This window comes from Tigriopus californicus, chromosome 3 (genome assembly GCF_007210705.1).
Source record: "Tigriopus californicus strain San Diego chromosome 3, Tcal_SD_v2.1, whole genome shotgun sequence".
NCBI lineage: Eukaryota > Metazoa > Arthropoda > Copepoda > Harpacticoida > Harpacticidae > Tigriopus > Tigriopus californicus.
In genome coordinates, this window is record NC_081442.1 from 10498258 (window position 1) to 10515668 (window position 17411).

The 17411-nt window shown below is 42.7% G+C and overlaps 2 protein-coding genes across 7 annotated transcripts; both read left to right on the forward strand.

Annotated features, from left to right (window-relative positions):
• Nucleotides 1-367: 367 nt before the first annotated feature.
• LOC131877887 (uncharacterized) lies at nucleotides 368-8708 on the forward strand. 3 transcript variants are annotated; one of them, XM_059223710.1, is made up of 5 exons: nucleotides 368-1024; nucleotides 4103-4254; nucleotides 5734-5900; nucleotides 5967-6156; nucleotides 8282-8708. In XM_059223710.1, the coding sequence occupies exons 2-5, from the start codon at nucleotides 4123-4125 to the stop codon at nucleotides 8528-8530; spliced, it is 738 nt and encodes a 245-aa protein (XP_059079693.1). In that variant the 5' UTR covers nucleotides 368-1024; nucleotides 4103-4122; the 3' UTR covers nucleotides 8531-8708. The 3 variants fall into 3 exon arrangements, with proteins under 3 accessions (XP_059079693.1, XP_059079696.1, XP_059079694.1); XM_059223713.1 differs by having other exon boundaries at nucleotides 369-1024; nucleotides 4148-4254; XM_059223711.1 differs by having other exon boundaries at nucleotides 370-1024; nucleotides 4130-4254.
• A 3032-nt stretch (nucleotides 8709-11740) lies between these two features.
• Nucleotides 11741-16307, forward strand: LOC131878556 (NADP-dependent malic enzyme-like). 4 transcript variants are annotated; one of them, XM_059224564.1, is made up of 5 exons: nucleotides 11741-11878; nucleotides 14104-14361; nucleotides 14488-14556; nucleotides 14614-14792; nucleotides 14862-16307. In XM_059224564.1, the coding sequence occupies exons 2-5, from the start codon at nucleotides 14193-14195 to the stop codon at nucleotides 16221-16223; spliced, it is 1779 nt and encodes a 592-aa protein (XP_059080547.1). In that variant the 5' UTR covers nucleotides 11741-11878; nucleotides 14104-14192; the 3' UTR covers nucleotides 16224-16307. The 4 variants fall into 4 exon arrangements, with proteins under 4 accessions (XP_059080547.1, XP_059080545.1, XP_059080546.1 ...); XM_059224562.1 differs by lacking the exon at nucleotides 11741-11878 and adding an exon at nucleotides 12208-12366; XM_059224563.1 differs by lacking the exon at nucleotides 11741-11878 and adding an exon at nucleotides 12488-12644.
• The last annotated feature ends 1104 nt before the right edge of the window (nucleotides 16308-17411 follow it).

A 17411-nucleotide genomic window follows, 5' to 3' on the forward strand; every position in this document is an offset into this window, starting at 1 on the left:
TATGTGAAAAATATTTGTTATGTAAAAACATTTTTGTCTTACTCTGACTTAGGTCATGAATGTGAAGGTTGTCACCACATTCTACACAAATTCATGTTTTGATGGCAATACAATACAATTCCTTATTTGTGCATTACAACTCGTGGCTAGCTTTTAAAAAACATGTGATAATTCTATTTAAAATTAGGATTAAATTTTTCTCTTCTTCCTTGAGCACCATAAACACATTTCAGTGAGAAGGGTAGTGTTTTTTTAATAGTTGTATACAGTGCTTTGCCAGATTGGACCTGAACGAGTAGCGGCATGCTCTATGAAGTGTCTCCTGCTCACTCCCATACTCTCTCCCTTACGTACTGTAGATCCATCTCCTACTTCGTTGCCCTCTACAGCACCGATGAACATTCAGGTTTAGTAGTCTTAGCTCTCCCCCAGTCCTTGGAAAGACATTTAAGTAGGTAAAAAGATTGACCTGGGGAGAGTCTATGAACTGAGCAACCTCTAGGACAAAGTGCTTTTGTGCTCTCTGAGAGCAATTAATTTTCATATACCTACTCCGCCAGGAACATCTCTGGCCAATGTTGTGATATCCTCTTCAAATCCTTTGTGTGTGACTCCTTGAAGTGCTTGACAAATCTCGGAATCCCGAACTCTAAAGGCCACGTTAATTAAGTGGCCTCTTTCGTGGACCCATGGCAAGTGGAGGGCTCTTTTAACTTTTTGTTGGTGCATATCCCTGGTACTTCATTAGCGTTGTTTAGGAGTTGTGCTTGTAAAACCCGTGGAAACTTCTAGCATTACGATTACCAGCTCTTCTGCGGATTAGAAAGAATTCGTTAGTGGATCGGATTACAAAGTTTCATCCGGGCTACCCCTACCAAACTTTGCCGTCCCAACGACTCGAAATTTGCTACAACAAGAGTTACACGAACTACTGTGTCTGTGTCGTCCACATCCGTGCCCTATTCATCTTGGGGGTGAAACCTTATAGGTTTGAGAGAATCTCTAGGGAGATACGCCTCTCCGAGTAAGTGATATTCCGGGTTTATAACCCACTCGCTTCGACAGCTTCCAACTTCACAACCAGACTCTGAATAGCTCACCTAGAATTTGTAGTGAGTAAAAATGTACAGGGATGCATTTTACCAGCAGATTATAAACTCTATTAGTGTAATTTCTTGGGGTACTTTTGAAATTACATATCTAATAGAGAGTACAATAAAGCCTCTTGAAAAATGAAAACATCAAAAACTGTCGGGACTCTCGTGCTTATGGTTTGCTCACCATCAAGGCACTCTTACAAAATGGTTTTACGTAGTTTCAAAGCAGTGAAGGCATTAAGAACATGGTGCAACAGCTGACGAACTGGCCCGGTAATCCTTCGTGCATAATCCACGGATTGGGTGTCTCTATGGACCCTAGTTGTGGCTTCATGGATTACCCGCCGACTGAAATTCTAGGCTAGACTACGATTATACAATAGCAGCTCTATTGTAAATGGAGATGGATCCTAGGGGAAATGGAAAACTTCCCCGGAGACCAGATATTGTCTTCCACAAAGGGGGGGGAACGTGAATCGAATTATGGCAATTTGAGCCATTTCGCATTTGTTCCACACTTAAGAGATATTATGCGACCAAAAGTCAAGATGAGTTGACCAATCTTCAAGGGTTTTGTCTACTTTTTGTGCTTTCTTCTATCCATTCGAGGAAGGTGGAAGATAACAGAGGGTTATTCTTCTCTTTCTCTTTTCTCCCTTCTTTCTCTCTCCTTCTCCCTTGGGTTTGTTGGGTCAGGGACGAGGGAAATTGTTAAGGAATCTTGATGGTGAAACACGACACCATGGACCAAGATATTTTCGGATCTTGAAAGGGCTCTCAAGATCTAGACGTCACTGATAGTAGCTTTTGTTTTTATCTCACCGTTGTGTAACCATTCTGAGATGAGACTTTCGATTACCATACTGTATATATCACAATTGTGAGGGGTTCTTTGGATTTGTATTAGCAATTTGGTACAGCAGTATCACAATTGTGAGGGGTTCTTTGGATTTGTATTAGCAATTTGCTGAAGGCTAGTTCTAATTTTTGATTTTTTGTTATTTGTTCTTCCTATTTATGACTTCAGTTCAACAAGAAATGTAAAAATCTCTCTTTGCAATTCAAACTTATTGTCCATGACTGCCCGGTTTGTAGACTTGCAAAGGACGAGATAGTGCCTCCTTGTCCTTTTAATGGCTGTGCAGAAGCACTCTTGGTGTCTCATCCGTAGGAATTCCAATAAACCTTCTAGTACCTGCTGTAATGTACCACACTCTTCACACTTTCCTCTGTCCAAGCTCAATGATGATGGCCCTATGTGTCCAAAAAAGCATTTCGTTAGGGGGAAACGGACCCAAAAGCATTTCATCCTGCTCACTCTCCTGACAAGAGTGGAAGGCCAAGAAAGGAATTTTGGATCATTTTACCCCATTCAAGTAACTTGAGAATGTGCCAGAATACCAAGCTGCATCCGATAAACAGTATATACACATCTTCAAACTCCTTGGTTCCATGTTCCCTTGGAACCCTCGCACTTGACAGAATCATCTTGGTCTAGAGAAGTTTTTACAAACAAGCCTCTTGTGAAAGTTGAACCTACATATCAAAAGCGACCAAGACTCTTGAAAATGTTTTGAAGAAGATCCCCACTTGTGGAAATGGAGGAAGATTCTGTTCCAAGATAAGTGTCCTTGGCTTCCAAAGAGTTGTTTACCCACCGAATTAGTAGCTCCTACCCTCATGAAACTTATCTACAAAGTTCAAATCTAATCCCAGAACCAACCCACTGTCCCGTGCTGCACTTTAGAGCATACGGATCTGACAGAGAAAGAAAGGGTTTGGAGTACCCGCATCTTCGTACTATTGGGTCGTTAGTTGCAGTCCTCCCAAAAAATGGAACTCCACATAAAAAGTGGTCCACAATAACAAAAGGAATTGAAGATCTGGTTTTGATTTAGGAGGTGAATATTACATTACTTTTACAATCCAATAAGGTCCAGATTTCTCCAATTGCCGGAGAATCGAGGAAATATTGCCTGTGGTGGAAAAGAAAGGATCTTTAAAGCCCACCTTTTTTCCTCTTTTTCCTGGGAAGTATCCCCTGAGGTTTCTTGACCCAAGTAGCTCAACACCCTCTCACATCATTATGAGGACCCTCATCAAAGAGGCAAATGGAACGAAGAACCAAAAGAGGGATCCTCCTTTCTTCTTAGCATTTTCCTTTTCACTTCAGACCATAAAAGAGGCCAGCATAATGTCCCATAATAGGGATAAAAAGAAAGGCATTTTCATTCTTTCCATGTCAGTTGCCACTCGTCCAAGACTGGCAAACCCCGATCTGCCTTTTCCTCCAATCTAAACCACTTATCACTTCAAAAGCCTAGATATATCCATGAATTCATTGAAGAACATTACTTCGCATCCACTCTGCTCAGAAAGCCTTGGAACTGTTCCGCCTTTCTTCTTCCAAGATGTGGTACGTGACGATGCCAAGAAAGAGTCTCGTCTTGGTGGAAATTGTGACTTATTCCATGAGAAGTAGGAGAACAGAAACATACCCCCTTTCTGTTCTTTTTCTTTACTTGGCGGGGCGTTGGAGAGCGAGGCACAAATGAGAGCAAAACAGAGAAAAGCACGCCCGGCAAGTGGGATCAGAGAGAGGATCCGCGCCCGCTTTACGCCTTGAAGCACGTTGGCTTCAGTGGATCCTTTGCCCCCCGAAATCTTGCTAGTTCTCTTTGTGGAATAGCAGTTGATATCGTGGAAGCAGCCCGAGAAGAACCATCATTTGGAGGTCTCTTGGGTGCTGTGTCTCTGTTGTTCTGTCAATATCTTTTTGAGGTTGTGCCTTTGAGAGCTGGGGAAAAGTGTCAGATGTTCGCCAAGTTTGGTGGAACAGCTTGAACTCCCTTCAATAGGGTGGAACAACAGTTTGGCATGAGCCACGAGCGAAAATAGAACATGTGCTGTAGATCTGTATTCAGATAGCGTGCCCTCTACCTTATTCAACTGATTGAAAAGACATCTTGAAGTGCACATGCAATCTGCTAAAATGAAGTTGGAAGCTGTGAGGAACGCGTTGAAAATGTTAGATCACGACTTCTTGTCAGAGTTCTTCGCCACCGCCATCATGGAATCCGATGAAGATGCCACCTACGAAATCAACATCAGACAAATTGGAACCAACGACCACATCGATATCGTCAAATTGTTCCAGGTAAGCGTTCTTCAACCCCTTTTTGAGATTGTTGCAATCAAGGTGTGGTTGATCAAGATCCATCTGAAATGCCTCTGAGTAGCCTCCTCGATTTCTGAAAAACACAATTTACAACCAACCCCTCGAACTCGAACCGCTCGCGATTGAGGCGGAGACAAGCTTCGCTTTTGACTGTCATCCAACGACGAGTAACAACAACAACAGCAACCATGAACCATTCATTTTAGGCTGGCCAACAAAGGCAGCAGTTCTTTTGAAACCAGCCAAAAGCATTGAACCTATTCATACTGGGCCAGATATGTATTTGTATAGAGCTCGTCTGGAAAAGCAAACTTGGAGTCAGATGGTGTCAAATAATCACTCTGAAGAGGATCGGGGCAGCAGCTTCAAAAGGGTGCTAACCATCCATTGCTAATTTACTTGCTTGGGATGAATTGTAACATTTGAAATCCCTTCAATTGGGCTTATTGAGGGAGTAGAGCTACTTGCTAGCTAGTTACCACCTGCTGAGTGGTGCGCGGGGACATGCGCCCGAAATGTGCATCCAATCCACCTTAATTGGAACTATTGAAAGGGTGTAGAGTGGAAGAGGGAGTAAAAATCGATTGAGAATGCTTCTTGGTAGAAAGGACCAATACTCCAGGAGAAGATTTCCAATATTTGATTCCGAATTTTCTTTGTCATTCGTCCCCAACTACGGGCTTACACTCTGAAAGCGGAAGCCAATTAAAGACCCCTTGTTAGAGGGCTTCTTCCTTTCAAGAAGTTGAAAAAAGGTATTCCTTTTTATGTACAGTATGCTGGAGGATTGTGTGTACAACGTCTTTGGAGGTCGATTTCTCTTACATGTTGGCATCTCTTTTTCGAAGCAAATGTTTTTGCTTTTAGAGTTCAACAATGTTGTCTTTGTCGTGTTTGCTCAATGTCAAATTGCCTTGGGAGGATTGGAAGACGGAGTGGGAGGGTCTTCTTCAATAAAACCGTCCAATATGATGCTGCTATGAGCGTATTCGAGAAATTTGAACTCAGATTTAATTGAGAGCCCTGTTGAGACCGCCAAATGGCTCTCCTCAGCCTCTTATCTTTGTTTAGATACCACTTCAATGGGGCTGAAGAGTTAAGACAACAATCCATTCCAACGTTACCATACAGTTGCGACTTTGGAAGACATTAGTGATATGTTCTACTTGTAACAAAATCACATTTTTTGCCGTTTTTCATTCCTGTCATTCGTATGATCAAGTGAAGGTGAAGTTTCATTTGTTATTTGGGGTGGCTAAGTCTTCTAGAAGTCCGGAGTTCAACATTGAAATAATGAGGCAAAATGGGTTGGCAGACATTGGACCCGTCAGCAATGGGAGGGAGGGGTATCCGATTTCCATGGGAAACGGGCTAAAAATGATTTCTGACGAAACGCAAACAAGCGCGAGGAAACCTGTTGTTTTAACTAACGACTCCGGTTTTTTTTTTCAATTTCAGTCGTTTGATATTGAAAAATACAAGTTCATCCGCATCTCCGAGCTTCAGAACAACAACACCAAGACCCTGAATGGCAAAAATAACCTCTCATTGGCCGGGCTCCGGATTGATGAGCGGGGTGGGATCTACCTAAACCCTCTACTAGATACGAACTCCGCATATTTCAAGTGAGTTTCCATTCCCACATATGACACTATCAGAGAATTCCTTGATTTTAAACCCTTATGTTCCAGATGTTACGTAGCCGAGGACGCCAATTCTCATCAATTGATTGGATACGTCTTGTTCTTCAACACGTTGGACGAGCGAGCCAATCAAGTTGGAGCCGGAGATGATCCTGTGGCTGTAATTGAAGATCTCTTTGTCAGTCCAACTTACCGGGGTCGCGGGATCGCCACCCAATTATTCCGCAAAGTTTTGAAGGTAAATCGGGCTTGACTTCTAAATCTTTGGGGATATATTCTCGCCGTGGATTCCCAGTTTTGGTAACCATCTGAAAGGCCGACATGAGCTTTCCGATTTAATCCCTGTATTAAGAGCCCTCAAAGACAAGGATTATTCACAGGGGTTTCTGCTGTTGCGTGTGTCACAAAAGAGAGATTAGCCACGGAAAACACAAAGGTTTTGGAATATTTTTTTCAACCAACAGAGCACATAGCAATGCAATGTCAAAAAGCACCCAAGGGTTTGGGATTGAGAGGGGTTTCATGTCTACCAACCCATCCAATTGGTCGGCGAGCAGAGGGGCGACTTCGGGGAACAACAGCTGGCTAATATTTGATTTGGCAGGGTGGTTTACGTACTTCTAGTGAATTCGTAAGTAGCAGAGGGATCTGCAAAGTGCTCTTGGTCGTTAAATAGAGCGTAAAATTATACAGCTTTCAAGTTGGACGCGATCAGGCATAAGGTGCTAGATGTCATTTCTCTACTTGGGGGCCCATCTCACACCCTCTTGAGAGATTATTTGATGTTTGATCATTTAGGCACCTTTAAACACCCTGTTCACCAACCCTAAGAGAACCTATCGGGTTTCTTTGACTCCCTCCTTGTTTGATCTTCATTTTGGGTCATCAATTATGTCATCCGAGTCTTCTCGTTCAATTCACAACCTCTCGTTTTGGCTTTGTCGTGTCAGGGCGTGGCTACGACCCAGTCCCGCCCAGTTGTGTTTACTCAGCGTCTCAGATGACAAGAGCAACGGAAATTGAACGATTCTCATCGTTGACATCCTTCGGGAAATCTGACTTTTCTGCTTCCCAAAATCCTCCTTCATGATCCATATCCCACATGGAACACGTGCCAAGTCTATTACATTCTAAAAGAACAAAGGATTAAAACCCTCCGCAGAGTTGACCTTTTGTTAGAGGATGCCACGTGGCTAAAGCAAACATCATGAAAATTGTCACTGTCACGTCTTGCAAGAAAAAACTCGAAGAGCCAAAAGGAACGAAAAATATGAAAACTGATTTTTTTTTTTATATTTATAAAATCATTTGCAGATCACTTTTGTTCCTAACAATGGAATCTCTCAACGGAATGTTTGTCGTCAAACTTGGTTCGATGTCACTTGGCAGACGTATTCAATGGCATCAATAGCGCTTGATCATCATTCTATCTCTCGCCAATGAATCATTTCTCCTCCTCCCTCGTCCCCGTTAGACGTTCTTCTTCCTTTCTTTCATTCCTCCCCTCCATTCTCGTCCTTTTCCATTCCATCAGTACATAAAGTGAGTGAGTACACTGATTCCAATCTCAGTGGCCGCCGTCGCTCTCTCAACTCCTGATAGCTCTCCAAAAGATAATTGAACAAAGTTACTAACAGTATGTCCTTCGAGTTACGACCGCTCTACATTTAACTTAAGGAACGAGGAAGAATACTACTGGAAATAAGAATAGACGTCATATTAACTTATGTTGATATCTGTCCTCCTTAACTGGATTTTGAGTCCAAAACATAGCATTGAAATCGGGTTCTTATTGGGGTTGACAGCCATTGTACATGGCAATTTTTTTTAATTCGACCTTTTAACAAATATCAATTGTTCAGCGTATTTTTTTTGAGTCAGGGAACGACCATCCATCCTTTTATGATCAACTGCACACAATTCAGCGGAAATGAGTCGTCATAAAGTTCGTCCAACATCACGATTTAAGTGGGCCACGTGTCCCATGAGATGACTCCTCCGTTCCTATCTCTTCTCCATGGGGCAACAATGATCATTAACTGCGAACCTACCTTCAGGGATTGGACCGACTAAAAATAAGGGAACACATATTTTCAAAAAGAAACCACTGGTGGGACCGTTCCGCCGAGAGAGTATTTACGGTCCGACCACTGGCACCCCATTGAGTGCACGTTAGTTCTACTAGAATCCAAAGTTCTGCTTTATGAGCAAGGATAATGGGGCATGAAGTCAAAATGGGAAGGAGGCGAGGAGCAAAGAAAGAAAGGAACAACGGAACGGGTGCCATTAAATGAGCAATGAGCGTGGATGTCTCGAATCCGTGGACCAACGCTAATCAAGTCGTCCTCTTTTGTATTTTCCAGTCGAGTTTGGATCGCGGGTGCTTCTCATGTGAATGCCTTCTGATCCCGGAGAGCGCCGAGGGTCTGCGATTCTGGAAGCGGAGGGTGGGAGAGAATCGGATTCAAGCCTTGCTCAACGAGAACCGAGGAAGTCATGAGCTCATTGTTGAATTGAACCGAATGGAGATGAAAGCCTTCTTTGAGAAAACTGCCCTGGGCGCGGTTGCGGGGACGGCTTCCGTATCGCCATTGGGGGCGCCACCGTCGTGAGAGATTTGACCAGCCCAATGCTTGCCACGCTATCATGCATTCAGATTGAAATACCTCTTCAAATATGAAACTGTTAGAGTATCAGATGCCATTATGTGAGAGATTCTAAGATTTGATAGGGCAAGATGTGCCTGTGTAAAGCCATATGCATAGAAATAAATATCAAAGTGATCTCGAATTAGCGTGTATGAAAAGTAATAGTTAATGAGAACTGTGAACTCGGTAAATGAAAAGCTCCTCAAATGCATTCTTTGGTTTTTTACATTTTGAAAGAGAATCTCAATTACGCCAAAACAATGAAGATAATAAATAAAGTGGATGGAACACGGTTAGGAAATACAAGAGTGCCCTTCAAAACAAAGGATGCTAAAACATATAAAATATCCAGAAGTAGGCAAAAGCCAAAAGATTATAAAATGCTCGAGTGCGAATGACTTGACTACAGAAATTCGATATTTTTTATCGTTTTAAAGATATAGAAGATATTTGAATTTGCCGACAAAATGTGCCTTGACGACGTGAATGTATTCAGCAGAGATGGCTGATTGGATAAAAAAAAACCATCAAAACTGAGGTTGCCAACGCATCCCAACTTGACGAAAAAAGTCACCTTTGAATAAGGAGGCAACCTCAATCTGAACTTAATCGACTGAATGAATTTCCATTTGAGTTCGAGGACTGAACCATTTTTAAATCAAGTGTGATTGTTAGATGGCAGGGCACTAACAACACCATAAAGCGCTTTTTACAGCCCTGGTTATTGTAATTTTTATTGTTCTGAACAAAAAATTAAAAGTTGTGAAATTACATTAGGTTAATTATTACTTCCATGGAAATAAAAAAGCAAAGGATGCTCGCTATGGAAAGGATACCCTTGAATATGAAAGATGCGGGATGGAATCTATGCCCCGTTACACTTTTCAGGCATTTTCAGGCAACTGTATGTAACTCAAAACATTTACCACTAATCTGAATGAAATTCCAGCTTCGGATGGAGTGTGTTTGATATTACCTGCGCATTGAAGGATTAAGTCACAGTGACAGAGGATTTTATCGGTAGCCGGGGCTGGGTCATTTGTTTTACAGATTTAGTATCCAATGCAACGAATGTTATTCAATAGAATAAATACTTGGTCTACCAAAGAATCGGTATTTGCATATCTAGAAATACCTTGAATGTAAGTCTGGTCAGGAATTTTGGATTCGTGCCGATCCAAACTGGCATTGAACAGTGGATTTGGGTCAACGGCTGAATGACATTTTCTGCGATCAGAAGATAATAATTGTGGATCTCAGAACACCGCAACTACGAATAAATGGGACAACTTCGTATGTCATCAAAACTAAGAACCTTTAACTTTGTATGAACATCAAGTTTGATAAACAAAAACAGGTGTTTGAAAAGCTTTTTTTTTAACTTCTCAAAAACCTCCCCTGACTCTCATAACAGCATCAGGTCTTCCAATAACTGGATGGGCAGATGATGTCAGGTTCGAGGTCGGCCCAATCAGTCTCCGAAGGATGATTTGACCCCGACCTTCCTCTCAAGAATGGGCTCTATGGAAAAGTCGATGACGTTGGGGTCTGGAGAGGAAGGGCGCCAAAAAAGTTTCCCGTTAGCCGTGTGGCTTGGGGCCCCACCCTTCTGGTATGAAAATCAGGGGCGGTTTGCGGCCATTGGATGTCACATCAGCCCACACCATGACAGAGGCTAGTTTTTGGCGACGAAAAATCGTTGTCTGGTGCTCGGAATGTTCTCCAAGATTTTACCCATTGGGAGCATTGGAAACCATTTCTATCGTAAAAATCTTCCCCTCCGACCAGATCGCATGAAAACACTTCCAAGGTTTCATCCAATTGCAAAGCATCTTTGGTGTCTGCTCATTTTGAGGTTGTTCAATCTCTTGTCAAGTTATTCGGATGCTGTTCCCCGCCTGATGAAGTTCAATTAATACTTCTTTTGGATCCACGTTCTGGGTCTTATTTTGATTAGGGCTCTCTAGTCTACTAGAGAGCCCTAAGTTTGATCACACAGTTACACTTTTACCAGAGGTGTTAAATAGATGTTCGATCAATCCGAAACCAGTAATATTTAATGGTGCAGGCTTCAAACATATAAATGTTTCTATTGTCCTGCTTAATCCTGGTCGCCATGTAAAAGTCGACTTCAGTGTTGTGACTACTATTTTACGTAGATTTCCAAGCGTAACCGTCTTTGACAAACATTGGACATGATGTTAGCGCTTTTGGTTAGCTTATATCTTTCCTCGCATCCATAACTAATTTTGTTATCACTGAATGGTATATGAATTAAGTTAACGTCTTTAGGAGCATAGACAAAGTTATGGCGAAGCATACCTCTTCCACCCTGAAGACCTGACTTCTGGAATATTATTTTCCGTTCACTAACCCCAAAAAACTGAATTTCAAATTCAACTTGTTTGGTTGAATTGATTGAACGATTGGGTCGATTGCAGTGCCCTCTCAATGTTCAATATACAAGAATGAATGCGATAACCCTTCTCTGGTTAACAATCTTAGCATGAGTAAGGCTCATTCATTCTTGAGATCTCCGTATTTCCTGTAATTTAGGTGTCACTCATCTTGGCAGGTTCGTCGATACCATTCGGTTGTCAATTTGTTATTTATTTCTGATAATATCAATGTCATTGTAGCTTTTTGGCGAAAACTCTCTATGTTGGTCAAATTTAGTAATACTGAGGTTACCTTTGGACTTCATTCAACATGATGACGAACATCCAAATTCAATCAGAGAGAGCGGATAATAAAGAGAAAGATACGAAAGTAAAATGATTTATGTGAGCCGGAAAAGAGAACATTACTTGAAATAAATACAGTTAGCATGGAAAAGAATTGCTAAAGTATATCGCAAGTATTTCAGGGATCTGTGGATTTTAGCAATGCTACAGAACAGGGAGCACAATGGTTCTTGATTAAGCCTACAGAGGGCGTTATATTGCAACGACCAAACATCGAACCTGTAGAGAAGCGTCATCTGTGGCAACTTGTCTCATAAGTTTTTGAACAAGAAATATTATCTCGAATTTACCAACACTCTTGATAAATGAATACATCCAGGAAGGAGTATTCTAATCACAAAATCAAAGTACTACTTAAAATCTCAATCATGCCAATTTTCCCAATCAGTCCACTCCCAAAGATACATATATCTCAGTGTTTACCTACACTCCATCCAGCTTTCTCTCTTTCTCACACTTGAACTGACAAGGACAAGAAGGGCTTTCTTCGTCTTGCATCACTTCGCAGCCTGCTCTGCCGCCTTGCAGACTAAGAAGCTTAAAACTGATATTTTGTTAGCAACAGTCGGTAAGTAACGTTTAAAACTTATCAAAACTTTCCAAATATGTAGCTCTTCCCGGGGATCCCATCAAAACTATTTTCAAGCAAGACCAACCATTTCAGAGTCTTGACTTAAAAAAACGTTTCCATTAAATCCCAGCTCAGCCTCTTCCCGTAATAGTTGTGTTTTAAAACTTTAACCTTACTCGAACGGGTTACATAATAAACCTGTCAGGTGACAGAGTTACTCTTTAAAAACTATATGGAAATGAATCATATGATCATAAGATCAGCTGCTGTGTACGTTGACTCGCCAGCCGGCTCTTTGTCAAAAAAGAATGCTTTCCTATCCAAACTGGTCCTGAAAGACGTAAAGACTCAATGTGCATCGCAGTTAGCACTTGTACACATACCTTGAAAGATGAGTGCCTTCAGAACCGCCCTTTTGAGGAATCATAGGATCATCCCCCAATTCACCAACAATCGACAATTTGTTACCCTAGGCAACCCTAATGGTAAGTTCAGACTGGAACGACGGGTATTATGCAAGAGGAAAAGTAACTTTGATACAGATGTTGGATGTACTAAGTACACGCACATCCAAAGTAGCAAAGTAGGACATGTTCATTGTACAGTAGACGGTCTCCTTGAGTTGCTCTCCACTGGTTCCTGGGCGTCCTAAGTGAGGGCAGGAAAAGAGCCTCTTTTCATTTCTAAACTTGGGTTTTACCTGCGAGCATCTCTTGGAGCTATTTCTGAGTGAAAATGGGTCTTCGATTCGACGCCGACGATGGTAAGATTCAGAGTTTAATACTTCATTGTATGTACTTATACACCTATACATATACCCTCTTGTACTTGTATCAAACAGCTGATTTTTGTTGTCACTCTTGAATCTCTGTGAAGTGCCAAAACATGGAATCAGGAGAGAAAGTGAATAGAAAACCCTCTTCGGAACTGAAAAGTCATCCATGATTACTCCTGAGGACCAGAGATCATGTTAGTTGTTCATTAAAACTTGCTCTGGGTACAATGGAGAACGAAATCGGTCAAATCCTGCCTTTGGTAGTGTCCAATTCGATAGTGGCTGTGTTCATTAGTGCGTTTTGGATTCTAGCCATACCTTGGGCTTCATCTCCAGGTAGAGGAAAAGAGTGTTAGTGATCCCATTACGTCGATTAAGTCACGTTTTCAATTCCCATCAAAGTTGACCCTTGAAACATCGTGCCTTTCTTGTCCTTCGAAAGGGATTATTTCTTTAGTACGCGATGAAAATTTCACTTCGTTTTTTTTCACAACAGACCAGATGATCAGCTTTATTCGAAAAATCTTTTCTTCAATGCTATTGAACAGTTCACAATGAACGAATGAATAGATTGAAAGAATGAAAAACACTAGAGGCAATCGTAATTGCTCCCAACAATTCCTTACTGAATTTTTGGGAATGGATTCATTGAATTTCACACATTTTGAACCAAGATCACCAATATTACAAGACTATTACTTGGAACAACCGCAATAAGAAAGATGCTCTGAGCACGAGATGGACTTGGAAATACCATTCACGATACTGACATTAACCACAGAACCACACGGACATTTCAATTCAGTCAAACATAGCGCTTCTAAAGCCCAAATTTTGGTCGAAAACTATGATCAGAAAATTAACCGTCACTTCTAATGGGAGCCAAGATGCAACCCTGCGGAACACCACACATGTTCATTTGATCGCTGTGTTATGTTCGAATTTAATTAGCGATTACTTGTACCCTCGTCCAGTAATTTGAGGAAGGATACCCGCTCGCGTGCCTTTTGGATTTTGGAGGGAGGTAGGGGGGGGGGGAATCCAAATGACTTTTACCTTCATTTTTCTCGATCATCCGACTAACAATTGTTCAATGCCTTGCTCAGTCTGGCGTTGAGAGTCCTTCGAATCCATTGAACATAACGCAAGATAGTGTATTTGTCACTCAGTGAAGCTAGTCTCATCAATGACAATGAAATTCCCTCAATGAGCCAGGTCAACGTACCTAACTTTATACCTCTGTCTTTGAAAAGGCTTTCTCATTGGCCATTCAATAAATATAAGCGCAACAGAGACCCAAACAACTTGTTCAGTTAGTTTTCCATCTACTAGTAGTGAGGATCGAGTGATGTCATTCGAGTGAACTTGTGAATATCCTCTCTAGCCTTATCGAGAAGGTTCTTAAATAAACTTGCGGAATACGTACACTCTCAACTCTTCAACATAGGTACGACAAGCTCATTCCTGTGTTCAACGACCTCGGCGTCGGAATCACACCAACAATCGGGTCCAGATCCAAGTTCAACCCATTCCAACATGAGTTACAAGCCTTTGGATCGAATTGGATCCAGGCCAATGGCCACCAGAGTAACAGCTGATCGAGGAACATCAGTTGCACCCTCCACTGTTCCCGGAATGGATTACCTCCGCAATCCCAAGCTCTTCAAGGGCATGGGATTCAGTCTTGAAGAGAGACAGGCTCTTGGTGAGAAAAATGGTTTACGTTGAATGATCTTCATGTATGTAGTTATTAGGGTTTAATGACTTGGAACGATATGAAGACTGTTGGTAAAACGACCGACTTTCTCAAGGGTGTATTCTTTTCTTTCAGGAATTCATGGCTTGCTCCCACCGAGGATCAAGACCCAAGATGAGCAAGTGGACAATTGTTTGAGAAACTGTGAGTAGACTTGTATGTTTTCTTGGACAAAAAGTTCAGATTTTGTCCCATTTTTAGTGAATCGTTACGAGAACAAACTGAATCAATATGTGTACATGATTGATCTTTTGGACCGAAATGAGAGACTCTTCTACAAGCTTCTGTCGGAAAATGTGCAAAAACTCATGCCCATTGTGTATACACCCACTGTGGGAGAGGCATGCCAGAAGTTTGGGTACACTTTCAAAAGACCTCAGGTAATAAGATTGAAACAAAATAGAATATCTTTGGACCATTCTAACAACCCGTTCTGTTTCCTTTCCTAGGGCCTATTTATCACTATTTACGACAAGGGACATATCTATGACATCTTGCAAAATTGGCCCGAAAATGATGTTCGAGCCATTGTTGTAACTGACGGAGAGCGTATTTTGGGTTTGGGAGATTTGGGGGTTCACGGAATGGGAATTCCCGTGGGTAAATTGGCTCTCTACACGGCTTTGGCCGGAATCAAGCCTCACCAAACTCTGCCCATCACTTTGGATGTGGGGACCAATAACCAAAAGTTCTTGGAAGATGCCGATTATGTTGGTTTGCGCCATCGTCGTGTCACTGGCCAAGATTACGACGACTTCATCGACGAGTTTATGGATGCGGTGGTCCAGCGATATGGCCAGAACACCTTGATCCAATTCGAGGATTTTGGCAATCACAATGCCTTCCGCTTTCTGGAGAAGTACCGCAACAAGTTCTGCACCTTCAATGACGACATCCAAGGAACAGCTTCCGTCGCTGTAGCTGGCATCCTGGCTGCTCTGAAAGCAACGGACACCAAACTCTCGGATCACACCTTCTTGTTCCAAGGTGCTGGAGAGGCTGCCATTGGGATCGCCCAACTTCTGGCCAAGGCCATGGAAAAACGGGAAGGCATTCCCGAGGCCGAAGCTCGAAAGCAGATCTGGATGAAAGACTCCAAAGGTCTGATTGTCAAGGATCGACCTGAGGGAGGGATCAGCCAACATAAGGCCCCATTTGCTCACGAGCACGAGCCCATGAAGGAACTGGAAGACATTGTGAAGGAGTTGAAGCCCTCGTGCTTGATTGGGGCTGCCGCCATATCGGGGGTATTTAACCAAGGCATCCTGGAGGACATGGCCTCTTTCAACAAAAGGCCCATTGTTTTTGCCTTGAGCAATCCCACCGATAAGGCTGAGTGCACTGCTGAAGACGCTTACAAACACACCAAGGGTCAAGTAGTATATGCCTCCGGATCGCCATTTGAGCCATTTGACTACGATGGCAAACGTGTGGAGCCTGGTCAAGGGAATAATGCCTACATCTTCCCTGGAGTATCCTTGGGTGTGATTTGCACCGGCATCCATCATATTTCTGATGAGGTCTTCTTGGGTGCGGCTGAAGCCTTGGCTGATATGGTTACCCCTGAAGATTTGGCTGTTGGTCGACTCTACCCACCCATTGAGAAAATCAAGGATTGCTCGATCAAGATTGCGGCCAATATTGCTAATATTGCTTATGAGGACCAAACGGCATCCACCTATCCGGAGCCCAAAGATAAAGAAGAGTTCATTCGGAGCCAGTTGTACAACTATGAGTACGACGGGGTCAGCGCTCTACCAGAACGTTATGATTGGCCAGAGGAGGTCCAAAAGCCTTTTAGTAAACTGTAATTTGAATTATGGCCACACTAAGGTCCCACATGCTTTTTGTAAAGTTCTATAAGAAATGGAATAAATCCTGTTTTTATCGCGCAAGGTCTTGAACGTTCTAGATGTCGAGTGACTGCTGGGATGATGAAGGTCAATATTGATTTTGACTAACAGACAAGATGATTGTATAGACGGAAATAACTTAATATATTTTTAACGATTGGAAACTCATTATTTTTCTTTCATCTTGCATCAGAAGGGGACAAAATCAACTTTGAATAGCAACCGATACATCACTCAACCAACACTGTGGTTCGGAGGGACACGTTCTCACTCGGAATTGGGTCGGCGGATCACTCATATGGCAACGACTAGCTTTCAAACAGAGACTCCATAGCTCAATTCTGCAATTGCTGGCAGCAGAATCGATAGCTACACTCCAGGTTCTGACATCCGGACGCCTCATTCGGATAGGGTCCGTCCTCGATATCGTTGCAATAGGCCAACTTGTTCGCCTCAAGCTTGGTGCAATCGTGCACCAAGGTGCTTAAGGTATCTCCATCCACCTTGTAAATGCCACTCAAGTCGAGTTCTTCCAAGTTGGACCGAAAAGCGTGCAGGAACGTCAGTCCATAGGAGGTGATACTGCGACAGCCCGACAGGTTCACTTTCCTCAAGCGGCTTTGAAGAGGTCTTCTTCGCTTCTGGAAGCACGAGGACAGAAATTCCAGAGAGGAGTCGTTCAGGTAGCGACATCCGGATAGGTTCAGGTCTTCGAGCCATCGGAGAGCGCCCAGCTTGGCCAAGCCGTAAAAAGCTCCATGACTGACGTTGGTGAAGCTCAAATCCAGACGTTTCAAGTTCGGACAGTTCTTGAGCATTCGCTTCACATGTCGATTGTTCAGACCTTTGGAGCAAGAGCTTACTAGGGCACTCACTCCTGAGCCGATCCTAGGCAATAAGTTGCAAATGAGGCCGTTCAGAATGCGGTTTTCGGACGAAGAGATGTCGGAGAACTCGATCAAATCCGAACCAGGCGAGGAATGATCACTGGTGGTGCTATTCAATGACTCTGACGACACTGTAAGACCATTGAGCACCATATCTTTGGCTTTAGGCTCCACGTGGGTGAAGGTCCACTCACCTCGAGCCCATTGGGTGGGTAGGAGAGTGCCCCAAAATCGAGGGGACATGGCCATTTGTTGGCAA

Excerpts from the sequence above, each read along its gene's own strand:
- LOC131877887 (XM_059223710.1), top strand. The coding sequence starts at position 4,123 with ATGTTAGATCACGACTTCTTGTCAGAGTTCTTCGCCACCGCCATCATG. Across the intron at positions 4,255-5,733 it reads ATATCGTCAAATTGTTCCAG|TCGTTTGATATTGAAAAATA; the intron begins GTAAGCGTTCTT and ends TTTCAATTTCAG. Across the intron at positions 6,157-8,281 it reads TATTCCGCAAAGTTTTGAAG|TCGAGTTTGGATCGCGGGTG; the intron begins GTAAATCGGGCT and ends TGTATTTTCCAG.
- LOC131878556 (XM_059224561.1), top strand. The coding sequence starts at position 12,884 with ATGGAGAACGAAATCGGTCAAATCCTGCCTTTGGTAGTGTCCAATTCG. Across the intron at positions 14,362-14,487 it reads TGAAGAGAGACAGGCTCTTG|GAATTCATGGCTTGCTCCCA; the intron begins GTGAGAAAAATG and ends CTTTTCTTTCAG. Across the intron at positions 14,793-14,861 it reads ACACTTTCAAAAGACCTCAG|GGCCTATTTATCACTATTTA; the intron begins GTAATAAGATTG and ends TTCCTTTCCTAG.